We start from the raw sequence: 15,264 nt of genomic DNA on the forward strand, positions 1-15,264 counted from the left end.
AGATACAAAGCAAAATATTTGATATGAAAAAAAGAGAACTAGAATAAAATAAAAGTAGATGTGAATAGATATAAAACAATGTGGTGGGAAAACTTGTAATTGCAGGGTTGAAACTTATTTGCATTAGTTATCCTATGAAAAGTGGTGTCAGAGATCATGTTCATTATCAGGTGCAGATTAATGCAAAAGGATCACACTTCAACGTTTGGGTTGAATGACTAGAGGGGGAGGAGGGGGAAGGCCTTTCTGGTATAGATTGGTCCGTTAGCTAGCCTTAGCTTCCCACTAGACTAAACCATTGTCTGATTTATTTGTTAGTCACCCGCAGGTCTAAACCAAAGTCCACACTGGTGTCTGTTTGCTAACTGAGTCCTTTTCCATGTCCCTGCTGGCGCATTTGCAGTCCATCACCATATCAGTTGATCCTAACAAAAGCTGGAGCATGTTTTCCAGGACGTTTTGGTCATACTCTCAACACACAACTCACTTTTATTGTAAGAGAGTTTGCTGTTCTCAGGAAACCCCCACATGTAATCCTTGTGACTTTCAGAAACCATCATGGCAGCAATTCAACAATGGCAAAGACATCCAACGAGAGCCCCAGAGTGAGACTGTCCATCCATGTCCACGAGTTGCATCGTAGCATCATATCCACCAGCTACCCTTGGCTTTTGCTTCCCACCAAGTCATCTCCTGACTGGCACTGGCAACATGAGCGATCCATATTAATTTGGACAGTGAGCTGAAAAAAGTTTCTCATCCAGCTCTAGTCCTTGTGGATTCAGTCCTTTAACTGGCGTTAGCTTCACTCCAAGCCACAGTCCATGTTACTTTGGTCTCTTAGCAAGCATTAGCTTCCTGCCGAGCTCTAATCCATATAATTCGATTGGTTAACATACATGAACTTCTCGCCATGCTACAATCCATGTTAATTCGGTTTGTTAGCTGGCATTAGGTTCCCACCAAGCCCTGATCCACGTTGATTCAGTCAGTTGGCTAGCATTAGCTTTAAACTCTAATAGTCCATATGTCCCAAGTGTCTGTTGACCTCCCACTTTCAGCTCCAGAGACAAAAGTTACTGGTGGTTTGGCAGGTAGAGCCTTTCTCAGCCGGGGACAGGTAGAGTTTTCCGTTAGCGCAGGCACAAAGCTCGTACACAGTCTGTTTGGTGTAGGTGGTACCTGCTGGCGCTCCCTCCAGTGGGTCCACAGCACTGCCGAGGGGAATACGGCCCAGCCTGATGGTGTTGGCGTCTAGAAAGATCTGTGGACATAAAAGAAAAATTATTTACAATTTTCAGACTTTGATTTCAGAACACTGGCTGGAGAACACAAGAAAGGACAAATGCAATGAAAAGAAAGAAGAAAGACAATCAAATAATACATGAAAATGATACACAGAAGTTGATGTTACTGCTGTACGGATAGAGTTCACATGAATTGTCTTGGTGCCTAAAATAACTCACAGAAAAAAACAGAAGGGGGAAAAAGTTATGTTTTCAGAAAAAATGAAAAGAAACTGATGTTGTGGATAGAGAGAGCACATTGCCGTAGGGGATGACTATACTCTATGTGGTCGACTAGGGTTGTCATCAAGAAAGATCTACGGAGACAGAGAGGGAATTTCTATTCAGAACGGGTCTCTTTTGATGAAGAGGCAGAGTGGGAGTGAACAAGGCAGAGGGCAAGATAGGTGAAGAGAAAAGCAAGGAAATCAGTGGGAGAGGAGAGAGTGGAAGACAAAGACAGGGAGAAAGAGAGAAACGAGGCAAAGCATGCAGTAGGAATACATGCATACTGCAAAGAAAGCCATCTTTTACACCAGCTAATTTGCTGCAATATCACATCTATTGTTATGTTTTCCTCTGTAAAAAATGTGGCCATATGAACAAGGCGAGAAAACAACGTCATCTTCAAGATACAATCAATAAGCATATTGATTTTATGTAATGTAATGTTACTGATATCAAGATAAAACAAGTAAGTTAAAATCACTCAATATAAGACACTTTTAGTTTATCTGCATGGACAAGTTATGTTGTCACAGCCTTTGCAAAAAACAACTTATTGCAAACGGATTTTCTTAAATGATTTCCAATGCAACTAGACCTTCACTTGGATGAGTTTCAATCAGTTTGGGCTGAAGGACGGGTCAAGGGGTTTCCTTGTTGATGGAGGCCAATAGATTTAACAGAATATGTGCTCAGTCAAGTCTATCTTAAATTATTGAAAGAAAAACACCTGCAATGCACAAACAAACAATGACAAAAGGTCAGAAGGTAAAAAAAAATGTTCCACTCACTCTAACTTTGTGAAAACAAAAGGATGGAGGATGCAAGGGTAGTTGGGAAAAGTAGGACACTGTACTGTACTGTGGTCCCAGATCTGTATTACTGTGTCAGATGGTTTGTGATGATCTGACTAAATACAAATTAGTTTGGGAATGGGTGCCATTAAACCACAATTTTGTCTGAAGGGCAATAATGTGGTGATTTTACCGGATTTTAAGCCTTATTATACATAATGTCATTTTTTTTTTTAAACTTTAAATAAATTAAGTTGATATTGCTTTTTAAAAGGTACACATTCCTAAATAAATTTGTGTTGAATCACATTAGAGGTTTTCCAGGCACGTCCAACTGGTACGAGACCCCGGGGAAGAAGCCTGGGTCAGCCTGCTGGACCTGCTGCCACCGTGACGCGAGCCAGGATTAAGCGGATGAAAATGGATGGATGGATGAATCACATTACCACAAATTAATTTGACAAATCGCAAACCTGTGGTTAGTAGTATTCCAGCTGAGTAGCACTGGTTGATGTCTAACTGCCTCCATTCCTCCATTCCTCCATCCCTCCATTCCTCCATCCCTCCTGACCCTTACTTCTCCCCTGTAGGTCACTCCTCTCATCTTCAGATTGATACAAGCTGAGTTCCAAATGAGAATCATTACACAATCTTGCTTTCAATCGACTGCTATGCCTGCTTATTTATTTACACTGCAATCTTCAATGTTCAAGGAAGCACTGATCTCTTGCTTACCATCCTCTCTCTCTCTCACCGCCCCAAGGCCGGGCGATAATCTCAGCAGACAACTGTATCCCCATTATTCATGTTCTTCATTTCAGAAATGAGGAGAGAGGAAGTGAAACAGTGTGTAAAAAAAAAAGCTATGAGTGCAAAAAGACTGAGGGAAAAGAGAGAAGAAGAGCGGAGTGAGAGGGAGTCAGATGAAAGGATGACGGAGAGAAAATGTCACATCAGAAGTGCTTGAAAGAAGAAGGGGGACATAAAGAGAGAGTGAGATAAAATTAATGAAAGAAGAAAAAAAAGGAGAGGAGAGCAATGAGGGATTCAGATATAACTAATGATTTCACATTGGCTGATGGGGCACATCTCGATCTGCATCCACAAAATACAGTACACAGTACACACTCGCACGCACGCGCACGCACACACACACGCGCGCGCACGAACGCACACACACACACACACACACACACACACACACACACACACACACACACACACACACACACACAGTACATCTATTAGCCATTAACCTGGAAACAGATAGGCAGGTAACAGGCTTAAGTGGACTTAAAGATGGTGTCATTCTTAATAGCCCAGAGTCGTTCACTAGGTGAGATATTAAACTGTCCAGATCTCCTTCAATTCCCATTTTCTTCCCTAAAGGGTCTTCAGTGTTTAAACACATTAGTGGTGAGACATGAAGTCGATTCATTCGTTGGCTGATTGATGGCAATTAAATGATAAAGTTTTTATGATCAGGAAAAGGCCTAGTCCACACTTATTTCACCAAAGGCATCAATGTATGATACTTTTGGACAACATAATTGAAGAAGGGGGATGATAGCAGGTGCTTATCTTACATTTAGAATGTTAATGTCTACCTCAGACGGGTAACGTAACCAAATAGGGCAGCAGCATTGAAATCACTTAACCTCTCCTTTGGGAAATTCTTCCCAAATCCCAAAGCATCTTTTGTCTTAAAGGCACATCACTTCATTTGATTTTGAGCACAACAGCCCTACTGGTACAATTAACAATCAGTATAAGTCAAACATTGTTATAAATGCTATAACATTTTGTCGAAAAAAGTATGATGAGCTCATGTTACGCTAGATATAAAAGAAGATGTTTACTTGTGCATTATATTCATAACAGTCCTGCCTTGGGGCTTTTGGGAAAAAAAGGTTTTGTTTCAGTTCTTAGGTTATTCAAAAAGAGGAAGAATATTGCCTCTTTAAATCTGCAGCCATGTGCAGCCATCTCATTAGCCCACCATGCCCATTGGTTTTAATAAGATATAACACCAATGACAACAAGACTCTTTAAGAGGCAGTGGAAAACTACTATGTGCACTTATCACCCCATGTACTGGGCAAAGGAAAATACCACACCACACCTCTAAATGTCAAGGTTTGCCTTTAACAGGTCCCTGGTGCACACCTGTCATCGTCCCTTTTGCTCCCCAGTAAAAGCTGCCAGGGTTCACAGCCTTACAGGGGAAAGGACTCAGTCACTGTTGGCAACATGACACAAATCTCATTCTAACAGCCTGCTTGCCATCGCAATGAAAACCGAAAATGAACTTGAGCATGGCGACCAGGATGGGAGAATGAAGACAGATAGGTGCATGCTTATATGAGGAAATGGCAATGAAATGACTTCTTCTATGACATTGGAAACATCGTGAAAACAAACTGAGGGCAGGGAAACAGAGAAAAGAGAGAGGGATGGAAGACAGTAGAGTAAAAATGGAGGAGGAGGAGATGGAGATTCGGGATTGATGGAGAGACAAACAAGGAGGGAGGGAGAGGACGCTTTTTATGAGATTAAAAAGAGGAGAAGGTGATTAGCAGGTAGATATGAGAAATTTACAAGGCGGGATGGAGTGAGGAAAACCGAGATAGGAAGGGGCTGATAGGTGAGAGAGAGATAAAGAGAGAGAGAGAAATGGATGGAGGCTCGGCAATAAGGGCAGTAAAGAAAAGGTGGTGGATGGCCGACAGATGGAAAGAGGGAAGGGAAGTAGAGGAGGTGGAAGTCATTTGTTGTAGCTTAAGGTCGGATTAGCGCTGACATTTATCCCAAATGAAAGTGTCAGTAAGTATGAGGTCGCCCTGTTGTTAGCAGCATGCAAGGGTATGTTCATGTGAATGTGTGTGGAGTCAGCCTCTGGTAAGGACATGTGTCTGTGTGAATGTAATAGTGTTTGTTAGTAGGTATGAAGGAGTGCTTGTTGTTGAGTGCATTGTTCCACACATGTTCAACTACATGCCTGAATTGTATCTGCATGTATGCATGCTTTTGTCTGTAGGATTACACTGATAAACCTACGTATATGTTTTTTTGTTGCAGCAATCTACAACACAGATGGATCTGGAAGATGTTAACCAGGTATTGGCCTTGATACATGCCTTAAACATCGTTCAAAGCCATAACAGCTAATTATTTAGTCAAAGAAAGAAATAAAACTGATTTTTCTGAGGTCAAAACATTTTTACAAGATAGTGGACTGTTTCTGATGATTTACAAAAAGAAGAGACTTTGTGAGATATCTATTTTATAGAGGATTTAAGAATAAATGCCTTGTCATCCTGACATGATAATACTTTTTAGCAGATGGGTTTTAAAAAGCACAGAGGTAAAAAAAAAAAAATTCAAATGAAACCTACAAATCATCCTTCTTTGGACCTGCATATGTGTGCCACTGCTCAATTTAGATCTATCTGTTTATGTAAATGTTCAATGTGTCCATGTACACTTACAATGATACAGGCAGTGCTCCAAATAATAAGAACACCTTCCCATGTAAAAACACTACACAATCTGGCCTCACAAAGCTGAAGACACTTTATGTCTATGGAGGTGTTTGTTTCATCTTGTCCACTCCTGCTTACATATATATTGAGGAATCGTGTGTGTCGGTCTGTGTGTGAGCATATGCCTGTTTATATGTGTGTCCCTTATGCATTTGCATGAATGTACAAGTCTGAGTGGGTGAATGCAGCCGGAGTGTATGTGTGTCAGAGCTCATCTCTCTCTGACATCGGCTTAGCAAGCACAGGGCTCTGGCGTCAAGGAGATGGGAAACATGCGGAAACAACAATTATGGAGGGTCAAAACATTTTTCATGGATGATTTCCCCTTGCACAGTCGAGGAATAAAGAGGGTCGGAGGCAAATGTGCAGCGAGAGATGACGGGAAGGCAGCGGAGGAAGGGGCGAGGAGGAGGGAATAAGACATCAGAGGAGATTCAAGGGTTATAGTGTCTTTGGGTGGGTTGGGGTACCAATAGGAAGAGCAAGTGTTGGCTGTGTGTTGAGGAGCAGTTTAGGTGGAGAAAAGGGAATGAATGTGTTCAGGAGGAGACCGAGAGTAGGGAGTCTGGGTAAGAGGAAGAAAGGGGAGTGAAGGAGAAGGGGGTGCAGAACTGTAAAATAAATCAGGACAGGCTGCAGTTTTAATTGTGTACTGTAACATATGCAAAGTCATCAAACTTTTTTGTCGTGTTTAAATTAGTAAGTCATTAGTAACAACTACCCACAAAACCCCTTCACTTAAACTGCATCATTAACGTCGTTCCCAAAAAATACTAGTATATCAGTAGCACTGTAGTCATGGTCAGCCAGTCCTAAAACAGTTTTCCAGCAAGGATTTAAAACCGTCTTCGACATTAATGTGACCATCGCTTGCTACTGCATGTCTGTTTAAGCTGCAGCCAAATTATATTGTATGATGTAAAACGCATGGACCGCATTCTGAATAGTAGAACTGAACAAAAACGCACTGCTTAAAATCTTATTCTACCTGTGTTACCATATCAATCTTATTTGTCTGACTAAAAGTATGCTGAACGTGTCCACTGTACAGATCTCCCCAAAATAACATTCCTTGTGGAACAGTTTATTTTGAGGAAGTAGCCAAGACTGCATAATGACAATATGTATAAAGTGGTAAAATCATCTAAATAAACTAAAATACAATGCTCTTAAAGGACGGTCACAGTCTTAAACATGATTCCCGAACACAGAATGCAACCGTGTTGCTCCTGTTGTCAGACTCGAGGCTTGCAGCAGTTTACCTTTTACTGACCTGGAACCAAAGTGGACTAGAAAGTTTCAACTTTAAAGTCTTTGAATGAGAGGGTGGAGGAGTGGTGTGAGAGGCGTGTGACAGACGTTGAAAGGACAATAACAGTACAATTTCACCAGGGCAAACACACTCGCACAGAATTCTGCACATACAAGCACGCCTAGCATCAGCTCACCTCGCCTCCCATTCTCCTCTTCTTTGTCTCTCTTGCTCCCTCTGCACTCACACGTGGAACACACATACACACACACACACACGCTCCAACAACACAAATAGGTGGGAGGTTGTGAAGCTATCTGAGAGTATTACACAGACCATTAGGCCTGTGGAATGGACAGCTGTTGGAATGGGAGCTGACAATGGACTAAATGACGGAGGCTGGATTGAGACTGAAAGTGTAGTGACCCAGATGTAGTGGGGACATAAAGCGCGATCAGTCTGCTCTACTGTACCACACACACACTCACATAAAACATACACACAACTGCAGACACAGACAAACGCACACGCAAACACACACACACACACACACACACACACACACACACACACACACACACACACACACACACACACACACACACACACACACACACAGAAAGAGGAGCAGCCACAGAATAACATGAACACAAACACACGCTGTGATAGAAGGTAACAAGAAAAAAGAGAGAAAAACAGATAAAAGGAAAGACTGAGACGGAGCTACATCAGTGACGATAACACACACACGCACACACGCATCTATGAAGATCGCCTCGCGCCCTGTGAAGTACAGGCTAATGAATTTTCCAACAATAATCACACCTTTTGAAAAACATCCACTTCTCCCAGCTATTGGCAGGTATCTGTTAATCTTCTATCTGTCTCTTATAAAAACACACACACACACATGCGCACACACACACACACACACACACACACACACACACACACACACACACACACACTGAAGATGCAGACTCTCAGATGATACAAAAAACACTTTGGGATGTAAACAGAGGCTCTTGAGACTGAGAGAGGAGGGGACAGCTGTGCTGGAGTGCTGAGAGTGCCCTTTGTGTGTGTGTGTGTGTGTGTGTGTGTGTGTGTGTGTGTGTGTGTGTGTGTGTGTGCGTATATATATATATATATATATATATATATATATATAGATATATATATATATATCTATATATATGTGTATTTTCGTCGGTCGGTACATCTTTCAGGTGTTTGAGTTGGTGTGTGTGTAAATGTAGCTCATGCTGTGTATATGTGTGAATACATCCAGTGTTATGCATCCATTTTTTTTAGCGCTCATGTTGTATATATGTGTGTGTTTACTTATTTGCGAGGCTTGCACGGCATCAGTGTGTACTGTACGACAGGGAGTTACCCCCTGCCAGCATTCCAATTCACTCACCATTCTGCCTTACCCGCAGGTAAAACAACAAGCAGTGAGAGAGGGAAAAAAAAAGCCAGTCCCAGCGTACCAGCCCAATAACACCTCCAGGCTACAGCGTCAACCCCAGCATTGTGTCAACAAGCAATACAACTCCATGGCAACATAACTTTGATAAAAGTTACCATAGTTAACCCGATTTCACATCGCTGCAGTCAGCAGCAGAGTAAAGCAAACTCAAAATGATTTTGTACATATCCTGAACAATTCAGACATGAATCCAGGTCATCCAATGCTTCTTCATGTGGCAGAGTTGAAGGTAATGATTGGACTCTTTCCAAACAAGCTATTGGTCACACACATTGCTCCTTTTTTATGGTGTAACAGTGTATGTTATAGAGATGTATTTACTATTGTTTACTCCAGAATGAGGCAGACTTTGGACTGACTCTACATATTAGCTTCCAACCCCATGAGGGATGTGCTGCTGTACTGTATTCCAGCATAAACGTCTCACAAACGCTGCCTCATACTGAGATCACTGCTTTGATCGGCACATCCCGACCGCCACACCATCCACCCTTCTCCTTTCTTTCTGAGGTGAGAAAATACCTGCACCTCTACAACCCGCACTTTAGGAACAAATGCTATTATTAACAGAGCCTTTTGTCTGGTGAACCATAGCTGGAGAGGCTGGCTCCTCAAGTGCATACTCAAGTGAAATGAAATTAAAAAAACTCCCATGAGGCCAAAGCAAAAATCTCATATTTTGTTCTATACATCAGGGGTTTGGAAGGATGATAATTTCTAGTTTAGAGGGTACAAACTCCCCTTTACAACCCATGCATGAGCATCTGCACGTATTGCTTTTGTAAAACAGGCCCCTTGTGAACTAACTCTCAGCACCTAGAGGCAAAAGTGCATTTACATGTTTTTTGATTGGATATGGTTCTGTCAGCAGGGGATTAGCCAGAACTTCTAGGAACATGTTAACTAGTAGTCTTCAGACATGTACTGTCATCAGAACGTGAATCCCGTCTGGCCTGCATAAATACTCTTCCCAGGTTCCCAGTGAAACCACAAACTACCACTGTTGGAACCAATGTGCCCTACCGGAGGGCATTTAGACATAAGTTGCTGAGTTTGTCTTAGTTTCACTCCCTGGGGAGCATTTCTGGGCTGTCTGCTTCTCAACAAACGGCAAACAAACATCAACATGTAACCATTTTGCACACTAATTGGTGCTCTAGTTTATCCCACTGCAACGACCTTTTCTGCTTGACTGCATATGTAGCCTTTCTGACACTATAAGTGTATTAAGGTGGAGACTGTTAGATCTCTAACCCCATGACAAGGATCCTGTTTTATAATAAGTCTTTTTATAATCTAAAGTAAACTTTAGTGACTTTAGTCAGACAACTTACACAATCTTTAAGACCACTTTTCTGACCTTCTACGAATGGAAACCTGACTCATTTTCAGCAAATGCAGGTTCCATGTTTCAGTTTGGGAGGGTGTCTATTCTCTCAGGAGTTGTCTGTTAAAATGAATGGCGAGTGAGACGAAACAACTTCTCCAGTAAAAAGACGGAAAGAAATTGAGTGATGCACAAACGTTGTTGACAAGAGCTGTGGGTGTATATAGAGCATATCATGAGACGAGGAGAAGAAAGGATATATTGATGGAAATTTAACGTAGCTATAATCAACAAAGAGATGAGTAGAGAGGCAGTGAGAGGGGGAACAAACTTGAAGGGAGAAGAAAACGGATGGGCAAGAAAGAAAGACAGTGAATTAATGTAGAATAGAGAGATAGATGGAGAGAAAGAAAAGAAGGGAGTTGATACAAACAAAATAACCAGGAGGACTACAGGAATCCTGAGAGGATCTGTCAGCTCTCGTTGGCTTTGATTTTAATGGAAGCCAGCGCTCCCCTACCTCTAACCCATTTGGCCCTAATTCCAGCGCTGCTTTCCAAACTTTTTAAACTTTAATGGCCCCTTCTTAAGTGCCAGCTGCTGACAACATTGATTTGGCTTTAAGCCTCGCTGTCCTGCACGCCTTTATTTTCTCCTGCAAAATCGACAGAAACATCTATTTTCTGCCATCCTCCTCCACCTCCTACTCATCCGATCCTCCTTCTATCCTCCCTTCATCCGCTCTCCTCTGTTCATTTGATGGTGTCAGCAGTTCGGGGAAAGCTTATATGAGAATGGATGAAAAGAAACGCTATTTGGATAAGCGTTTCTTTTTAAGGGTGTTCTGCTTGTAGGTATTTTAGCCACTTATTGCAAACAGGCTGGGTTGGGAGACAGAGAGGTGATACTTGTGAAGACGTTATTTGGTGACACATGAATGCAATGATGTGCTGCCGATGGATCTTTTTCATTTTTCTCAGGTTGCTCAGTATCTCATTGTTAGGATAATTATCTGCACCCAAAGTTCACAATCACACGCGGAATGATGATACGCACAAAACTGGAACCAGGAGCTGCTGTGGTCACAGCATCATTTTGGTATTTTAGAATTATAGCTATAATATGAATAATCATATGAATAAGAATGGTTCGGAGTGAAATCAAGAGAAACAAGTTGAATTTACAAAATTCATAAAACCTGTAGCATATTACAAAGCATGACATATAGAAGTAGAGGTGTTTGTTGCATTTGAGGGTGTGCTTTTGCAGGGGGAAGTGAAGGAGGAAAGGGTTTTTAAAGAGTGTGTTGCCCTCCTTTGGTCAGTTATGGTTATGGGAAAGGTGAGACTATTAATTTGCTATGCAAATATAATATTATGACATCAAATATCAAAATTGAATGGCAAACTGAGCAATGTGATCCCTAAAGTGTAAGAGAAGATGCTCTGGTTGAATTAGATGTTTTAAAAGCACTCAGTTAAAAGTTTAAATGTGGGGTGACCAACTGGCAATGACTCATAAACTTTGAACTCATATAGAGTGGTGCCAAACAATGTAAATACTGTGTGTAGAGGCTCTAACCTTAACCAATATAACTATTAGAGCCACTAGGGGCCGAACGGGAGAATATGTTCGCACGCGTGTTCTGCCACAAACAAATCAATCCACTGTCCATTCCAGCACTGTCTTTTTCTATAATTTTTTTCCGTGACTAATCCGTAACACCATAGCATAAAATCACCTTACATGTTGGTCACAGCAGAAGATACCACAAAACAGGATAAAACATGAGCACGTTGACACGATCACGTTGACACGGCCACCTTCAAAAACTATTCTGCTTTCCACCCACACACAGCTGCTAGCATTAGCAGGCACTTACCTATGTGCCCTTTCAACTGAATGTGCCACCCTGTGTTCAAATGCAGGAACTGCATGTCCCAATTCACCCCGTGTTTCCCTCAAACAAAAAACTACATTATGGCTCCAACACTGTGTGTCCTTCTTATTTGGTATTTGTAAAGGCTTGTTTTTATTGGTTGGTGCAGCTTGACAGAGCTCTCTCTCATTGCTGTTTAAAAGACAGATTCACATCAAGTCTTAATGGGATATGACAGTTTGATTGTAGTAGTTAATCACATCAATGGGAGTCTCAAGCTCACTCATACATTTCCCATGGGGCATTGTAATTATTTGCAGCCGTTCTGAACACATTTACCCAAGCTGATAAGGTTTCCTGTGGCACTTATTAAGTTGTACCTTAACGAACAGAGGATTTATTTTTATTTTTTGGCAAACAAGGTTGGTCCCTCACTGTCTCAAGCCTTGCACAAGTCCCACACAATCATTATTAAACGCTGCATGCTATTGTTCACCAACAATACGGAGACATCTATTTATGCAGGGATGACACGGACAGAGAGAGAGAGAGAGAGAGAGAGAGAATAGACGAACAAAGAACAGAAAGAGATAAAAGAGTACATGAAACTGAGCGAGAAAGAAAGACATGACGAAAAAGAGGTAAAAATTATAATCTCCCATGCCCTCCCTTTTTCCTAGGAAGTGACAGCCACAGTGATGTATAACCCTGGCAGTGGAAAGTTAATTAGATAGGATGGGTTACTTAGAGATGAAGCATTGAGAGGCCGAGAAGGAGAGAACGAAAGGGGATGAGAAAAAGAAGTAAAAAAACAAAACCTCAAAGAATGAAAGAAAGGAATGGAAAAAGGAGGATGGTGAGAGTTGTAAGGAATGAAACGAGTCAGAGAAGAAAGTGGAAAATAAAGATATAACAAGAAGATAGGTAATAGGGAACTCGGGAGAAGGAGTGACATGGTGAGGGGTAGAGGGGAAGTTTAAATAAGAGGCAAAGGGCCTTGTTAAAATAATCTTTTGCCTTGACACTCAAATACAGCAATACGATAGACACACATGCAGCAATGCAACAAGGGTACCATCGGCATGATACACAACATACATTATCACACTTTGACAATGGCACCCCTCATGCTTGCCTCAAGGACACACTCTAACACGCCATGTGTGCTGCTGAGCAGGCGACTGCATGTCTGCCCTCTATCAGCGAAAGTGCATGACATAGGCCAAAAGAACGGGATAACAACCTTGACCAATGGTAATTTGCACTTATACATAATAAATGAATTGACTTATTTGTTTTTTGGACAGCTTATCTTGTTCAGCATGCACTAGGTTACCAATCTACTGCATCACGAGACCAACACAAATAGAGCAACACACATCCACACCTTCAAATGCATGAGCGCCTAGAGGAACGCCATGCCAGAAGAAAAAGGGCCCAACTGGCCAGCAGTTAGACCCAAAATAACAATTAATTTCTCTGAAGAAGAGAAAAGCAGGACTGTTGTTTTCAGAGACTTCTGTTATTAGTGTTTGTGTGTGTGTGTTTGTGCATGTGTGACTGACAATGACAGTGATAGTGACGAACGCGAGGGGGCCATTCTTCTGTTAATTACTGAGTTAATGACACACTATGCTTCAGCGAACATGCAACATGGCAGGCTGATGCATACACAAACACACACACACTCAGACACACACAAGGATAATGGCTAAGTCTACGTCTGCGCTCACGCAATGTGGCAGGCTGCTATGCAAAGAGCTTGACAGTGAGATAGCACGCGCGCACACACACACACACACACACACACGCACAGCAGCAGCAACTGACAGGGAACCTCATCAAACGAGCTTTAATGAAGTCACTTCTCCCAAATAGAAGAGGGGAAGAAAGGAGGGATGAGAAGAGGAGGGCAGAAAAGGAGGACAAGGTCGCCTGGATTGATGACGCTCATTAGCCTAATAAGGTACTTTAATGAAGCGGGCCCAACACTATAGAGTGCCATAGAGTCTAAAGACACACACACACACACACACACACACACACACCCTTCAGGTTTTGCTGTTTGTGTGGTCCCTTGTATTTACACGTGAACATAGCTATTTGTTTGTATTTCTCTCACAAGCAAATACCCGCACACACCACACCACAGACACACACATGATCTGTACTTTCAGACATACAAAAAAAACATGCTGAGAACTTCATTCTCACACACATTTTCACGCACAAACAAAGCGCCAGATGGAAACACACTCACCTCTCCTTCTGAGGACTGCAAGAGGAGGTCTTTCCTACAGGACGCCGTAAAGTCTCCCACTCCAGCGTTGATCTCCACCCCTCTGGGGGCCTCAAGGGTCAGGGTCCGAGTTGGCGACTCCAGCCTGAGAGCCATAAACACACGTTAGTGATGCTAGGAGGTGTGGAAACCCACTTGCAGAGACATATGGTATGAACAGAAGCTTGATTGTCCTGCTAGCATGAGAGTATTACCACAGGATCAATAATGAGTTGACGGCCAACAAGGTTCTCAATCTACCAGCTGCTCAATCAAAAGCAGCAGAAGACTGTGGTTGTACTATTAAAGCTAATAACAGAGGAAAAATTCAAGAATCCCTAATTCAATGTTTAGTCTTCAATAAAGACCATAGAGTTATATCCCCTTAAGTTACATGAGGTTAAACATTAACCGACAAGCTGCCTCTTGAATACACAACTTGAAACTGAGTAAATTAGTCAGTGCTGTTTTGGTGCATTGCACCCCTTTGAACTTCATCAATCCAGCTGGATTTGGATGACTGAAGATCTGTGAAAAGTGTTATCTGTCACAATTAGTGCAGATTCAAATATTGGATGAAAAGTATGATATTATCGCTTTCACGTTTTTAACAAATTGAATAATCTTATTTATTAAACTTGTTGATATTAGGCATATCCATAGCTGCCTAAAGGATCAGACTTCTAAGGTGCTCAGTGACACATTGGAACCTCTGAGGGTTTCTGGCTCATTTAGTGAATTGTTTGGCTCAACACACACAACCTTTCAGCTCACTGCGTAGCCATATAATGGTTGGTTTAGAGTGAACTGAACATGCTGACTTTTTTCTGACTTTTATTTGTTTCATTTCTAATCGTTTTACTTTGTCGCAACTCTTAACTTTGCCTTTGATAAAACCTACAAGAATGAATATTAAGAATGAAGAATGGTTTTACTGCACTGCTCCAAAGCGGTCTGGCCATGGTTGGTGTCACTCCCCTTGGCGCGTAAGGGGTCAATAGCTAAGTCTGCGACTCAAAGTTGAAAACAATATGAGACGATTAAACAGCTTGGTGGTGTTAGATAAGCACAGTGCTTCGCTCAAGGGCATGTTGGCAAGTGCAATTAAATGGAGCGCTTTCGGCAAAGCAGACAGAATTACAATTTATGAAGTATAAGTATAACAAATTAAACAGCACGCTCACAATAA

The 15,264-nt window shown here is 41.8% G+C and overlaps 1 protein-coding gene across 1 annotated transcript in view; it reads right to left on the reverse strand.

The window, feature by feature from the left end:
* Positions 1–1,057: 1,057 nt before the first annotated feature.
* Positions 1,058–15,264, reverse strand: part of LOC306737399 (zeta-sarcoglycan-like) — a gene marked incomplete at both ends in the record, with an annotated part of 307,646 nt that continues 293,439 nt past the window's right edge. Inside the window, 2 exons of the mRNA XM_079219130.1 lie at positions 1,058–1,264; positions 14,058–14,181. Of these exons, the coding sequence (XP_079075256.1) occupies positions 1,058–1,264; positions 14,058–14,181 (331 nt within the window). The remainder of the gene's footprint in view (positions 1,265–14,057; positions 14,182–15,264) is intronic.

The sequence above is a fragment of the Taurulus bubalis genome (genome assembly GCF_910589615.1).
Source record: "Taurulus bubalis genome assembly, chromosome: 6".
In the NCBI taxonomy this organism is placed as follows: domain Eukaryota; kingdom Metazoa; phylum Chordata; class Actinopteri; order Perciformes; family Cottidae; genus Taurulus; species Taurulus bubalis.